This window comes from Nuphar pumila, chromosome 5 (assembly GCF_984573655.1).
Source record: "Nuphar pumila chromosome 5, dmNupPumi1.hap1.1, whole genome shotgun sequence".
Classification (NCBI taxonomy): domain Eukaryota; kingdom Viridiplantae; phylum Streptophyta; class Magnoliopsida; order Nymphaeales; family Nymphaeaceae; genus Nuphar; species Nuphar pumila.
Genome location: NC_143253.1, coordinates 50,727,923 through 50,744,297, shown reverse-complemented (window position 1 = coordinate 50,744,297; position 16,375 = coordinate 50,727,923). Strand labels below are relative to the sequence as shown.

Here is a 16,375-nt window from a genome sequence, read left to right as displayed (position 1 = left end):
TAATGACATGAAATAAAAAGATTTAACATTTGCAGAAATGTGCGGTAGTCCTTGCATTCTTTTGCTTAAGTAGTTATGATAGGCCTTAACTTTGTCGATTTAAAAACATGATCAACAAGTCAAGTTTATTAGGAAGATTGGCCAGTCTTCTTAGCAGGAGCTCGCTCTGAAACACGCATGTATATTCTCACAAATTTTGCAAATTTTTTTCTCAAAAAAGATTTGACTTTTTGGAAAGTGTGTTTGATGGATCCAGATGCGTACAATTGGGCACCACTAGCATCTGACCAGGCAATTCGTGACTGACATTAGCTACTATGAATTCCAAAAACGCTGCGTTGATTTGAGGAAGCTATACGTGGGCCTCGATACAAGTTTCCACCAAGATCCGCAAATTTTAAATGTAAAAAAAAAAATATTTCATTGGGCATGGTCAGGGTCTGGTTCATGTAATCCTTATAGGATCTGGTTATGGTTTTTCTTATAGTAGGTTCCGATTGAACCTGAGTCCAGACCTGGTACCAAGATCTCAAATTAAAAGTAGGTTTGATCTCACCTGAGTCTGCACCAAACCCAACCTGTTGACACCCCTAGTTAAGATATTGAGACGGTATCAGGTCAGGGGCACCTCTTGGATGCCATTCATCCATGAGATGAACGGCAACCCAAACACCACTAATTTTTCTTGTTTTTCAGCTGTTCAGTTTTTGTGCTTTAGATGCCGTTTGTTCATATCATGAACGTCTGAAAATTTGTGAGATCCATCTGCAAAGTAAACTATTCAATCATGGTGTTTGGGTTGCCATTCATCACATGGACAATCGACATCCAAAGCATCTTCACCAACGGGGGCTCCACTTGTCTAGTAGGAACAGTTAGTACACCTCACCTTGTGTTGGAACGTTGCAAGTTCAAAACCCAATTGTATAACTGGTAGGGGTCTGCCTAACCCCAGCTTGCCTTTAAAAAAAAAAAAAAAGACATCCAAAGCACCTTCAGTGGTAATCCGTCAGAGATGCCTCTGACCTATCCTGTCTCTAAGATATTGAACTACTGATCCTTGTTAATGATTTGACTGACTGAACAAGATTCGGATGACACTCTAACTACCATTCGATCCATGCATTTACTCAACCTTACACATTTCCTTTCTTGTGATATTTAACCAGCTTGATGGGGCTTGAAAGAGAATGATGCCATAGCATATGACTCACACCCAAGTGGTTAAAACCTTTTGGTTGCCCCACTTACTCACTACGGAGCCTGTTGCTTTGGTCTTATAGGACTGTCACGAGTTTATTGTGAGCACCATGCAGCACCTGCTGATCCCGACCAAGTCAGCTTGACGAGCCTAAGAAAATTAACGCAAACACATGGCAAAGCAAGCAGATCGCAATGAGGATGTGCAGACAATCTCACAAGCACGCACACACACAGTCACGTAAAGAAAGCTATAAGCCAGAAACAAGAATGCAAGAGAGCATAAATTTTACAGTAAACATAATGTACAAAAAGAGAGAGAGGGAGGAAAGACTCCTATCACTTCATATATAGGGGAACTTAGGGCAAAGCCCAATTACAACACTTAGAGTGGGTGAAGGGGTATTACATCAGGTAAAATAAAGTGAAAAACATGGTGGTCCGGAACACGCTCTCCCGTTTAAGATGCCATTTTTGGCGCTATTCATTGGTGTTAGTCTTCAATATGCTGTTGAAATTAATGGATGTGGTGTGAAGTCTCCCAACTGGCATCACTATCTGGTAATACTATCCACTTCACGAGGTACTTATTCACTTATTCGAGGTAGTTGTTGACATAGTCCATTATAAACTTGACTTCTTGGGAGGTTAGAGCTAGTGTTGATGAAGACTCTTGCTGCGGGATGAGAGCTCGTTTAAGTAGGCTGTAGCTAGGATCTTCCTCATCTTTATTAAATATCTTGAATTTGCACACATGAAAAACTGAACTTGAAAACCGGTGGGAAGGTCTAACTTATATGTCAAGTTGTCGATCCACTATGTGATGACAAAGGATCCATCATACTTTAGAATGAGTCCACGATAGTGTCTATAAAAGATAACTATCTTTTCAGAGTATAACTTGACTAGCACCTTGTCCCCTACTCGAAATTCAACTGATTGACGATTCTGATCTGCCCACTTCTTCATTCGTTTGACAGTTTTGTGTGGAAATGCTCTCGTTAATTCAGTTTGATCATACTAGTTCTTAACAAATGGATAGGTAAAGGGCATCTTTCTTTAACCCTGGGCGGCTATGGAATGGGGGCATCTGTAGTTGTCGCTCAGTAGTAATCTCGAAGGGTCTGTGACTTGAGGTTTTGCTCTGAAGATTGTAGCAGGATTGATTGATATCAAGCAACTCTGTTCAATGCTTCTTATTAGAGTTAACGAAATGTCGTAAGTACTCTTCCAACATCCTATTGTTGCACTCAGTCTGGCCATACGTTTGGGGATAAAAGCTAGTAAAAAATGCAATTTGAACCCTAATAGCCAAAAAACTTCTCTCCAAAACTTACCCTTGAAATGAGCATCATGATCACTGATAATGGTTTCTGGGATGCCCCAATGCTTGACTACATGCTTCACAAATAGTTTGGACGTGTCTTTGACTGAGCAAGTAGAAAGAATAGATGCAAATGCGGCATACTTAAGAGAATTGATCAACCATAACGAGTATAGAGTTGTACCCCTTTGTCTTCGGCAAGCTCATGATGAAATCCATTAATATGCTCTCCAACGATCGACTTCGGATGGATGGCTCTATAGTCTCGTGGGCTTCTGATTGATAGCTTTATCTTGCAGACAAATCAAGCAAGTGCACACCTACTCGTTTAAATTAGTACACATCTAGAACCAATAATATACTCACTCGATCAACACCAAAGTCCTCTCTTGTCCAGGGTGCCCTGCCCATAAAGAATCATGGCAATTCTTCAATACTTCTCATCGTAAGGATCCCATCGAGGTACATATACCCAACTTTCTATTGTCATCAAAAGGCCATCTTCTTGCCAAAACCATATTGTCTTTCCTTCATTCACAAGAGAAAGGAGGTGTGTTTCTAGATCTTCTTGTTGGCCCTCACGAATCCTACCAAGGAGGTCACTGTGAGGTTTTGTGGCTGTGGTGTCTCCTCCAACTAAGGCCACCAACTCAACCTTTCTACTTAAGGCATCTACCACAATAATGGTTCTGCCAGACTTGTACTCTAAGATCATATCAAATTTTGCCAAGAACTCTTGCCATTGAGCTTGCTTAGGACTAAGCTTTTTCTGGGTCTCAAAATAGCTTATGACAATGTTGTTCATGTAGATGATGAACAACGATCTTAACATATAGTGCCTCCAAATGCGTAGGTAGTGAACAATAGCGATCATCTCCCTTGCATGCATTGTATATCATCGCTCGAGACTATTCAACTTTCGACTCTCATAGGTGATTGGATGTCCATATTGCATCAAAGCACCTATGATGGCATAACCAGAGACATCTGTGTACACTTCAAATGACTTCACGTGGTTAGGCAACTACAATGCTGATTCTTTCGCCATGACTTCTTTCAATGTTTCGAATGCCTTTCGATACTCTCCTTGTGATTTTCATTTTTTATCCTTCTTTAACAGTTCAATTAGTGGTGCCATAATAACATAGTACCCTTTGATGGACTGAAGATAGTAGTTAGTTGATCCCCAAAAGGATCGAAGTTTAAGAACCTTGGTCGGTACCTCTCAATCCTGAATGACCTTCACCTTTTGGCAGTCCATCATCAAACAACCATCATCAACTATATGGCCTAGGAAATTGATCTTTCTCTAGCTGAATAAACACTTCTCCTGCTTCACGTACAAGTCATTGTCCATCAAGGTCTGAAACACCATGCACAAATGTTACACATGATCCTACAAATTGTCATTGTAGATGATGATGTCGTCTAAGTAAAGGACCACAAATCAATCTAGATATGGGTAGAAGATATGATTCATAAGAGATGAGACAATTGCAGGAGCATTCATCAAGCTGAAAGGCATTACCAAGAAGTCGAAGAAACCATATCACATGACAAAGGTGATCCTTGCCTCGTCTCTATGCACAATCTTGACTTTTCAATACCCTGAACGCAAATCCAATTTTGAGAAAACTTATGCCTTTTTCAACTGATTGAACAAATCAACAATTAATGACAAGGGGTACTTGTTCTTAATGATCAACTTGTTGAGTGCCCTATAATTCACACATAGCTGCTTGGACCATCATGTTTGGTCTGAAACAATACAGAAGCACCGAAGGGCGCTTTTGATGGTCGAACAATCCCAACCTCCATCATCTCATCAAGTTACTTTCGAAGCTCCTCCAACTTGGGCATGGCCATTCTGTATGGCACCATGGTTGAGAGTCTAGTCACTGGCACCAATTTTATCCAATGATCAACTTCCTTTTGGAGTGGTAATTTTATTGGCAATTATAGAGGTATTACATCTTGAAACTCTTCTAAGACAAACATAACTACTGATGTGATGTCCTCATAAGGCTTCATCACCTTATTGGAGGCTTCTCTTAATTTGTAGAGCATAAATCATATGGGTGTCTACCAAGGCAAGATTGATGCGGGGCTCATGCACAGGGACTCTTCACCTATAAAACATTAAGACGTGGCATTGGCACAACTTCGTTTGCTTGTAAGAACTCCATGCCTAGGATTATCTTGAAATTGTCTAGAGGAGCAATTGAGAAATTGATTTTACAAGTCCAATTCTCAGTCCTAACTATCATGTCTCAAGATACACCTAGGATGGGTTGCACGATTGAGTTCACCACCTTCATGTGACTTACCTCCTTGCCCATCGCAAACCAAACCTTTCTGCTTCTTTCTGAGGGATAAAATTGTGTGACCCTTGTGTCAACCATCTTATGAGTAACATTACCATTGATGGTAACTTCTAAGTACATTAACTCTTTGTTGACCACAAGCACCGTGAAAGTAGATCAATCTAACATGTTCACCCTCTGCAGTGCTCCCATCTTGATTTCTTCTTATACGGGTTTATCTTCAACTTTGATGGCATTAGCAGCCCTGTTCCCTAGATTCTAAGTAGGACATTCCCGAGCGAAGTGGATTTTATTGCAGTACCAACACAAAATATTCTGATTTCTCTAAAATTAATTCTATGGTGCTGGTCTATTCCCTTGTGGCACCTCTAGTCAACGTAATTCTGGTTCTCTTGATCTTGAGAAGGTGCTCAATATTGATTTTCACCCTAGCCACTTGCTGCATTGCCTTGATCATCCCCACGGTTTGGCCTTCTCTAAGGTCCACCACATGTGTTGTGTTCAATCATCTGTTGTATCATTAGCAAAGCACTGATCAAATCAATCAACTTCTACTTAGTCAGCTCTTGTTGGGACCAGAACTTCAATCCCTTTTTGAAGTATACACAGTCCTTCTCAGCCATATCTTCAATATCAAGCATTATGGATGAATAGGTTGAGAAGTCATCATATGCTTTAATGTCATCAACTTGTCTTGAGCCATTTCCTCGACATTTTGGGGAAGAAAATATTCTCTCATTTTCCTCTTAAAGTCATCCCACAACTCTATCATAATTTTTTCCATTCATGTTCTGACACTATGATTCCCACATACTATGGCATGGTCAGTTAGATACTTGGTCACAATGCATATTCATTCAACATCATTTTTTATCTCACCTTGATCAAAGAATTACTCCACATCCCATATCCAATTTTCAAAAGCCCTTGCCTCCCTTTCTCCTTTGAATTTTGCTGGCTCGATCAACTTTAATTTAGGATTCTCATGTTAGATTACCATCACGTTCTCACAATTTCTAGCAATTTCAAAATTCTTTGTATTACCTATGCCACCAATTCTATTTTCTAATAACTTTTTCAAGACTTCATATCTCTTTCGAATTTTATGCATCTTAGACTCTTGGGTACTTAGCCGGTTCATCAACTCTTCGACCTCAACCCTCACATCACCATCTAACTTCATGAATTCTTCTTGTTCCCTCTCAATGACATTAAAACTTGCATTAACATTTGTTGATAACTCTACCAACTTTTTCTCAACCTTTGGTACCTGTCTATCTAATGTGCTAATTGTTTTCTATAGGCGAAACACTTTCATCACTTCCACAACAACTTTTTACTTGTCTACCTTCTTTTCCTTATGGGATTTCCCAAGGAGGTCACTTACTTTCAAGTCTATACCGAACTAAAACAATCACCAAGGGTTTCGATACAGATCCCTTTTTTCCTTTTATAATTCTCAAATAGGCTATTATACCAATTGTGACATGCTTGTTGTGTGCACCATGCAACACCTAACAATCTCAACCAGGTAAGCCAGACAAGCCTAAAAACACTAACGCAAATACACGCTAAAGAGTGAAAGATCACAATGGTGGAATCCCCACCTTCTTCTTTGATGGTTGTCTCATTGACAATCTGTAGGGGTGGAAGGACACCATTATCGATGAAAACCCGGATCATAGCAGCTTCCGACAGTCTGTTGATGAAGAGCGTGTTCCCACCCAACTTGTGAAGAATATGGTTTACATTTTTTTTTTAAAGTGAGGCATTCTCCCCATTTCCCCCCACCCTGATGCTTGGACACATGGCACACAAGTATATGCCAAGGCATATACCGTTCCTTAGAACCGCTATTTGAGTGATGCATTTTTTCTTTGTTCTTTGACCATGACCAAATCACAGACATTGTATGACTTTATTTTTTTAAATTTGCCTGAATTACCAGACATGTGAGCAAAGCCTCCAATGTCAGAAACCATTCTCGGTCATCGTTATAGCCACAAGAGCTTGTGGGTTATCATCAAGCTAAAAATCATGATTAAACTTGTTGAAACACTTAAGAGTAGAGTGATTTTTCTTGTTACAAATCTACTATATGATCCCTTCTTCTTTTGAGCATCATTTTCTTGTTTCTTGGCTTGATTTTGGAATTTCAATGGCCTTCCTATTATCACTATCTGATTTTGATCATACTCATGACCTCTTCAATTGTATTAGTATTGATTGCCTTCTCTCATCTTATTTTGGACATGTTGAGTAGAAAAGGTCAATTATGACAATGTTCGAGTCGATCTGATATATTTTGTTGCTCTATTCATGGTTTTGAAGAAAAGTAATAACATCTTTGTATAAAGGGATTGATAGTTTAAACATACTTGTCACAAAATCATACTCTTTTGTCAAGACACTAGAGAACCCTTTAAGATAATGGCTCTCAACATGAGCCATTATTTGCGTCTTCTAGAAGAGAATTTTTTATTGGTTTAGTTTAAAAATAGACAAGTTTGACACGTTAAGTGGATGAATACGAGCATGGATAAGGCTGGACATAGATCAAAGTTGCGGCAGCCATATGGAAAGTTGAAGCAAACCATAGTGAACTAAAGAGCTTCACTCGCGAGGCTCTAATACCATAAAACAAAACTAATAAAAGAAAAGAGCACCATGATATATATGGTTCAATTCTACATAACTTATGTCCACAAAAAAACTCAGACCAAGATGATTTTAATTGACAACAATTAGAAGATATATACAATAGTCAAAGAAAGAGAGAGGGAGGAAAAGAAAGGTGATGCAACTTTTAGATAAAGTATTTTTTAAAAGATATTTTCAATAAAATCTCTCGTATAAACTGTGCATCAAATTATAAAAACCAGCTCAGACTAGGATGAGTTTTGGGTCAAACTCAAAGAATAAGATAAAAAACTTTGTATTCCACAGTAATGCAGTCTTTATTGCCTTAAAAAAAATAAAAATAACTAACTAATTACAATGAGTTATCCTCTTGAAGATGACTCAAAAATAATAAACAAGCCTTATTACAAACTCAATTAAAAATAAATGGCCCTAAAACTAAAAGAAAAGAAAAAGAGTGGGTCTTCTATTGCTTGAGCTCTAGCCCCTTGATATGCTGTTGCGTCCCTCTGAATCAAAGAGCTACTAGTATTTGATATGTAGGCTCTTGTACTCTTTGCTCACTTGATGAGGGCTCTCTTGAGGGGCCTTCAGAGGACCTTTTAGGAACCTCTAAGGGCTCAAAAGTCTTTTCTGAAGGGCCTTTCTGAGGGCTTATCACACAAGCAAACGCTTCCCTGCAACACAAGAAGCACAAAAATAAAACAAAACAAGAAAAAAAATTATCCCTAAAACTAATGTTAGTCAAATCCAAAACAAGAAACAAGAATCTAACAAACTTGTAACAAATAAACTAACATGTAATAAACTAAGTAACAATTATGAAACTAACTAACTAACTAGAAACAAATTAAAACAAACTGACTAACTCAATTCAAGAAAAATGTGAATAACACTAATTAACTTAACAACTTAATTAAATCTAACTAAGTATCAAATAAATTAAAACAACTTTTGACTAACTAAAATCAAGAAACCATTAGATCAAAACTAAATAACTTTAACAATTAACTAGAACTTGACTAATTATGAAATATGCTACAGTAAATTCTAAATAACTAAACCTGGAACATGTAGATTCAAAAACTAACTAAACAAAGTTTATGAAATAGGCAAATCTAATCTAATTGATCCAACTTAAACTGATTTTAACAATTCTAATTAACTTTATCTAATTAACAAAATAAGCTAAACTAATTCTAAGTAAAGGAAGATGTCAATTCAAGTATAGCGACAAAAAGAAAAGATTAACAATTAAATTTAATCTAACTAATCCAAATATTAATTTAACTATGTTAATTAACTAATGTTGGATTATTGTATTAACTAAGTGATGGGCAAAATGAAAGAAAATGTAAACCAAACAATAAACTAACTAGGCTTAACATTAAAATCTAAAACAATTAATGAGAAAAAAAAATGTTGAATCAAACGACCTAATCTAAATAGTATATAAAAAAATCTAAATCATGCTAACTAATTAATGCTATAGGCCATGAGTGACCAATCAAGCTGGTGTGTGTGATTGACCATGGGTTCTGATAAAGTACGCAGAACCAGGCCTGCGTGATCTTGGTTGACAACCGATTTATGCTAGTGAAAAAAATGAATTAATCACACTAGAACGTGGTTCTGTGTGGTCTGAATCACACACAAGCCATTTAGTTCTCTTGATCAAAAAATGGAGAACACAATCTGCACTATATAGTTAATGCTCGCTTGAAGATCACATGATCTATAAATCACGCAGGTCAACGTTCTTGCATATCACATTATTCTTTGATTTATTTAATACATATCATGTCAACCAATTCTATGGCATAAAAAATATGAATCTTCAACACTGCTTTTCTACCAAAACTAGCTAAAGTAAAGCAACGACTACTATATGATGCAATGAGAAAAAAATATATCTAATGTGCAAAAATAATTAATGAAATCAAACTATGCTGGCTAGAACAATAACACTGAAAATAAAGTATGATGCATATAGTAACTTTAAACTGACTACAAAGATAGAAGAGAAGAAACATACTTCACAGCCGCTTTTGATGGAGTGGTTAAGAAGAAGAACGACCACTTCTGTGGTTAAACATGTACTCCGAAGACAAGGCAAGAAGCATCGAGATAGCAAAGGTTCAAAAAAAGATGAAATCGAGATTGAAGAAGGGAAGAGAAAAGGGAGAACCGGTAATCGAATGAAGCAAAGAGGAAAGAAACAAAAAGGAGAAGGAGAGAAGAGCACCTGCATTTTTCCCAAAGGGAGGACAACCCCCTCTTTCTCAAAAATTGTATTTATACTAAAACTTTAGGTCAAAATTTGATTTTTTCTAAAAACCACAATTAATTTTCCAAAATTCTAAAAATACACTACTAAAAATGTATTTTAGAATTAATTACTTCTAAACTAATCAGGACACTAATTAGAAAAACTCCTAAAATGACTGAAATACTGAAAGCGCGCAAAAGAGGGTTTGATATGCATTTTTCCCTTACTTTAAATTTTAAAGCAGTTTCTCAAAAACATTGACAATAATGGGTTTTTGATGCATTTTTTTATGAATCATGCATAATATATATATATATATATATATATATATATATATATATATATATATAATAGAATTTATGCATGATCAAAAGGTTCCAAAGATGACAATAAGGAAAACGTCAAAAGTTGTTACAAATTCAATCACAAGAAAATATGGGATCATAGTGATCTATCGTAATCATCTTGCCAATCTTTATTTCATTATCCTCATTGATTTCAACACTTCCAGACTCAGAGATTTTCTTCTCTTACCATTAGGAGATAGAGCTTGACAATTCAGCCGAACAAGATTTCTGCCATTACACTCTTCATGTTGATTGTGTTGCTCATGGTAAGTTATTCAGATGGATTTACCTTTGTTACTGTCCTCATACAACTTGTTTTCATCAAATAGTTTACATCTTCACAAGCAGGTTAGACCTTTGGGGGAGATGGGATTCAAGCGTCATCACTCAATTCATGTAAGGACAAACTTGTGTGCAATACTTGGCTACTACTCATTGGTGGGTCTATGACAGTCTCATCCTAGTGGTAATTGGAAGCATGCAACAAGGAAGCAACATAGGGAGTCATTTATTTAGTAATTTCTTGTAGAGATGGCCTAGAAAATATACTAACAACCCCTAGCTAACTGTATTTTAATCAATTGTATTTCGCAATGTAGACCTTGTGTTGAAAACACACTTGATCTCATTACTTTATTAGATTGTAGTAGCCCTACGAACAAATAAGTCATCAAACAATTCTAGTTCTGAGATTGATCAAAGTACTCACTTTGAACTATAAACCATCTATAGACACCACCACCATTGTGGAATAGGGGTACTTAGCCTTTGCCGGGCAATAGCATTGCAACATAAAAAAACAAGAAAAGATAAAGTTAGAAGAGAATGAAACATGTATGTTTTGGAATTGCAAGTTGGGGTTAGGCGGACCCCTACCAGATGAGGTCGATATCAAATCACATATTATAAGGAAAGGGAAACTAGTTCAAAAGTCTATCCTTCCAATAACGAGAAATGCTATCAAGGAACTGTTGCACAAGAAACACTATAAGTAAATGCATTCTTTGTTGTGAGGATACAACAAAAATCTGACAATGACAAAGCCACCACAAATATATATCATAGATTAAATTATGGTAACATTTAATAGCACAACCATAAATGCCACACAACCCACCAAAAGAATGATTAAAGCACCAATCAAACAATTACCCTTAATAAGATTGAATGCCATGCGAAAGTAAGAAAGAATCAACTCTAATAACAACAATTAACTCCTTCCTCTAACCAATTCAATGTATTCTACATAAAGGTAATTATATTCTGTAGCACATCTCTTCTTTCTGCTTATTACAAATTTGTTCTCATTTGAATCACATATGTGTTTTTTTTGTAATTGGTTGAGCTGGGTTTAGATAGACCCCTACTAGGTTAGAAAAGATATTACATTAGCTTGCATAGTATAAGGATCCGAGAATCACTTGGATGGGTTGTCCATCCAAATTCTGTCAAAGGCCAAGAAGCATAACCTCACTAGGATGCCATAGTAAAATTGTGCTCTTTATCAACCCTACAACCTTTGAATCGTGCAATAAGATCACCTATAACATGGTTCTTCTGAAAATGAAACATAAAGAAATGATATCATAAATCTTAAGGCACACAAGCGAAGCAAAATATACATGGTTCGACCAAGGTGCCTACATCCATGAAAATTTCTTTTCCTTTTCTTCACTTTTTTTTCTCACACTATACACGATCTTTTATGGATCCTATTTTACATACTGAACTACATGTCATAACCTTACATTTTGGCAAGGCTCATATTAAACAAGGTAAACCAAAATTTAGGATTGTAAGTGCAGAGATTCTTCTCTTCTGGTAATCTAGATGTTTTCCTTTGAGTTGCCAAACTTGACATGCCATCTTTGTGTGCTACCTTATTTATCTTTTCAGATTTCTCTTTTGTTTGACTTGCCAAACATTCATTGTTGCATTCATATATGTTCTTTCTTTCACTCATTGCCTTGCTTGGTTTGCTTACCAATCTCAACAACTCATCTTGGTAAGCCTTCCTGATTTCTTGATCTTCTTTCTTGTTTAGTATAACAAAGTTGCCTTGGTAAGGAGATTCAACACATTCCTTACTTTGCAGACCTTCCTCAACATGCTCCTTCCAATCAAAGGTGTGATGTGGATAGGGAGAAGTCTGAGCACCTTCCTTAATATGTCCATCAAGCCAATCACTAGATCTTAGAGATTGAGCTTGTCTCTTAACTTACAAAACCTAGGTTTGGCTATGGCCTAAAGATATTTGCAGGCTGCTCTTTAGAAAGAATGAACTTGACAAAAATCTCTTGCTTGGCAACTTTTTCTCTGACAAAATGATAGTCAATTTCAATATGTTTAGTCTTGGCATGGAACACAAGATTAGTAGCAAAATAAGTGGTACCTAAATTGTCACTCCACAGTGTGAGATGACCAATTTAGTGAATTTCCAATTTAGTGCTAGACCTAACAATAATATGCTGTTTAGTGGATCTCTAAGAGATGATGTTGGCCCTAGACAAGTTAGATATCTATCGGTGGACTTTCGATCATCAGAGCACCCTACCCAATCTACATCAGAATAGGTACATAACTCCAAAGAATTAAATTTGATGAATTTAAGACCAAAATTGATAGTCCTTTTCAAGTACTGCAATATTCTTTTAACATAATGCCAATGGTCTTGAGTAGGCTTATGCATGAATTGGCAGAATTTATTAACAACAAAAGTAGCATCAAGATGCGAAAAAGTCCCATATTGCAAAGCCCCAACAAAACTACAATATTGAGTAGCATCTTGCATAAGATCACCACTGAATTTTGTCAAAGTCACATTAGGAGCAGTGGGCATTACCATAGACATGAAATCAGTCATTTATGTTTTGACCAATAAATTGTAAATATATTTTTTCTTGAGCTAACATGATATTCTACCTTGCCAAATTCATTACCTAAGAAAAAAAGCAATTCTTCAAGATCCTTGATACAAAACTCACAACATAAATTATTAATGAAAGCTTGAAGTTCTTTTTGAGAGCTTCCAGTGATTATGATGTCATCTACATACATGAGAACACATATGACCAGCTCCTTGGAGGACTTGATCAACAAAGTTGAGTCAACTTTAGACTCAATAAAAACAAGATGAAGAAGGTAACTGTGAAGCCATTCAAACCAAGTCATGGGTGCTTGCCTTAACCCATAAAGAACCTTTGTGAGCTTGCATATGTGATGAGAAAACTTCTTATTCTCAAAATCATGAAGTTGTGCCATGTACACTTTCTCTTTCAAAACCCCATGTAAAAAAGCATTGTTTACATCCAATTGTCGAATTTTTCATCCTTGACCACATGCAATGGATAAAACCATTTGAATGATAGTAGGTTTCAAACTAGCCAATTCCCTCTTGTTGAGTATACCCCTTGGCCAAAAGTTTGGCCTTGTAGCGAGCAATACTTCCATCAACAAGGCGTTTAACATGATATATCCATTTGCATCCTACGATATTTGGATGCTCATTTGGAGGAACTAAAATCTAGGTATGATTTTTGTAAAGAGTATTTATTTTATCTCTCATAGCTTGGACCCACTTAGGATCTTGCAAGGCCTCTCTAAGTTTTCACACTTCATTCTCTACCTAGGATATCTCACTAATGAGAGCTTCTGAAATGGGATAGAGACTGAAAACAAAGGTTTTGGGCTTTCTTGTACCATCTTGTGATTGTGTAGTCATGTGATGGGTCCAGATAGAAAATTGGAAAGAGCGACGAACTATAATATTTAACTCATCATCAAAATTTGGTATATTTGACTCAGGTTGTGAAGACGGTTCAACAGGTTCAATTTGAATAATGGGTTCAGCTAGTTCGGTTTTAACTAGAGACTCATGATAGATGACTTCAAATCTAAGATTGATTTGAGTAGTTGAGGTTTGAACCAAGCTTTTAGAATTTTCATAACTTGAATATGTTTAGGACTAACATTGTGAATCAATCGTAGGAGAGTTGGGCCTATAGACAACATGATTTATTGGAGTTTGGTTAATAAGTCATGCTTTGACTCCCACAACAGTAGTGAGTTCCTTGGTTCCAGTATATAAGAAACTTTTCTCATCAAAACTGACATGTCGAGATATAAAGACTCTCTTGGATACAAGATCATAGCAAATGAACCCATTATGACAAGAACCATATCCAATGAAAATGCAAGGTTTAGACTTAGGACTTAATTTAGTCTGATTGTAGGGAGCAAGATGGGGGACAATATATATGTGCAACCACACACTTTAAAGTAGTTACAACGAGAAGATTTTTTAAACCTTATCTCAAAAGGAAATTTGTTTTCTATGGTTGCACTTGGAAATCTATTTATAATATGAACCAATCATACGAAAAATATCAACCCAAAAATTCATTTTCATAGAAGCATGGATCATTAGACTCATACCTATTTCTACCACATGATGATGAATCCTTTAAACAACTTTGTTTTGTTGCGTAGTATGAGGACAAGACAACCATATTTTAATACCATTTTTCATAAAAAATTCAAAGAACCATTTGCTTAAAAATTCACCTCTACCATATCACTGTGAAAAATCATGATTTTATACCCAAGTTGTTTTTCAACAACAGTTTTAAAGTTTTCAAAACATTCTTGGGGTTTAAGATTTTCTTGAGAACGTAAAAATATAAGAAAAACATGTGTGATTATCAACCAAGAGAAGATAATATCGGAATCCTTCTAGAGACGAACTTGGAGATGGACCCAATAAATCCACATGAATCAACTCAAGAGGTTTAGAGGCATTAAATTCAACATGATCAAAAGGACATCTATGCATTTTGGCAACCACACACATAGAACAAAAATTAAATAAATGATATTTTTCATGGTCTAAATTATTATTATTCTTGAGCACTTCAACCACTTTATTTTTGGGGCACCCTAAACGATAATGCCATAAATCAGCCAAAAAAAATTCCAACAAAATGAGCCGCTTTTCGCTTGTTATCCATATTTTTTTGAAAAGCTCCACTCCACACGTACAAGCCGCCCCTACTCAGTCCTCTTTTGAGTATGGTTTTTGTATGCAAATCCTTCACAGTTAACCCATGAGCAGAAACTTCAAAAACACAATTGTTATCATGGGTTAACTTGGTTACAAACATCAAATTCTTTATAATGTTTATAACTTGAAGAACATTATTTAAAACAAAAGAACTTGAGTCTGATTTGAGAATGATTTTACCGATGTTAGAGATAGGTAAACTTGGACCATTTCCAACAACGATGAACTCGTTTCCTTGGTACTCTGTCAACTATACCTTGAACATCAGATGTCATGTGATTGGTATCACCAGAGTCAAGCTATCACATGTCATTTTGGGATGGGCTATAATGACCATAGCAACAAATTTCTTAGGAATGTCATAACATTGTCGGGCCATGTGATTTTTACGACCACAGAATTGGCATACCACATGCTCATCATGCGAAGTGTTGGGGCCTTGATTAAATCCATTTTTTAAAGCATGAAAATTGTTTTGATACCTGAAATTTCTTCTAGGGAAACAACCACTTTCACCATGGCCTCAACAAATTATTTCTGTGACCCTGACCTCTTTGTGAAAAGAATGAAGTAGAGGTGAATTCAACTTGATGTTGATGCCTAGGAGCAAACATTTTCAATCTCCTCTCTTAAGTAATAAGCACATCAAATATTTTAACAAATGAAGGTAAACTCTCTTGATAAGCAGAAACCGTGGTGATGAAACTCTCATACTTTGCACGAAGACCATTGAAAGTGAAGAGAACAAGGTCCCCATCTTTAACTTCTTCTTTCATAGCACTTAATGAATCAATAACAAATTTTACGTGGTTGAGATATTCAACCACGAATTTATCATCCTTCTTAACATTTTGAAGATCCCCTTTTAGCTACAGGATCCTCAATTTTGATTGGGATGAGTATGAACACTCAAAAGCTATCCACACCTTACGAGTAGTGGAGAAACAAATTAGTTGCCCAAGAACAGGCTTGGGCTCAGAAACAATAGCTTTAATCTAGCTTAAAGCCAACTAGTCGACTCTTTTCCACAAATAAAAATCTAGATTAGGAGATGACTGCTCACCTTGAGTAGAAAATTGGCTCGGTAGAGGAGATAAATCATTGACATACTTGATCAAATCTTGGCTGTACATGACATATTCTATCTGTGAATGCCACATCAAATAGTTAGATCGATCCAATTTGATATACACAAGACTTGAGAAGGAGTTC

The 16,375-nt window shown here is 36.3% G+C and overlaps 1 protein-coding gene across 1 annotated transcript; it reads right to left on the bottom strand.

Moving 5' to 3' along the window:
* Positions 1-2,954: 2,954 nt before the first annotated feature.
* On the bottom strand, positions 2,955-3,413 carry LOC149837572 (uncharacterized). The gene has a single exon (XM_090008065.1). It carries the CDS (start codon positions 3,411-3,413, stop codon positions 2,955-2,957), a length of 459 nt encoding a protein of 152 aa, XP_089864191.1.
* Positions 3,414-16,375: the final 12,962 nt, after the last annotated feature.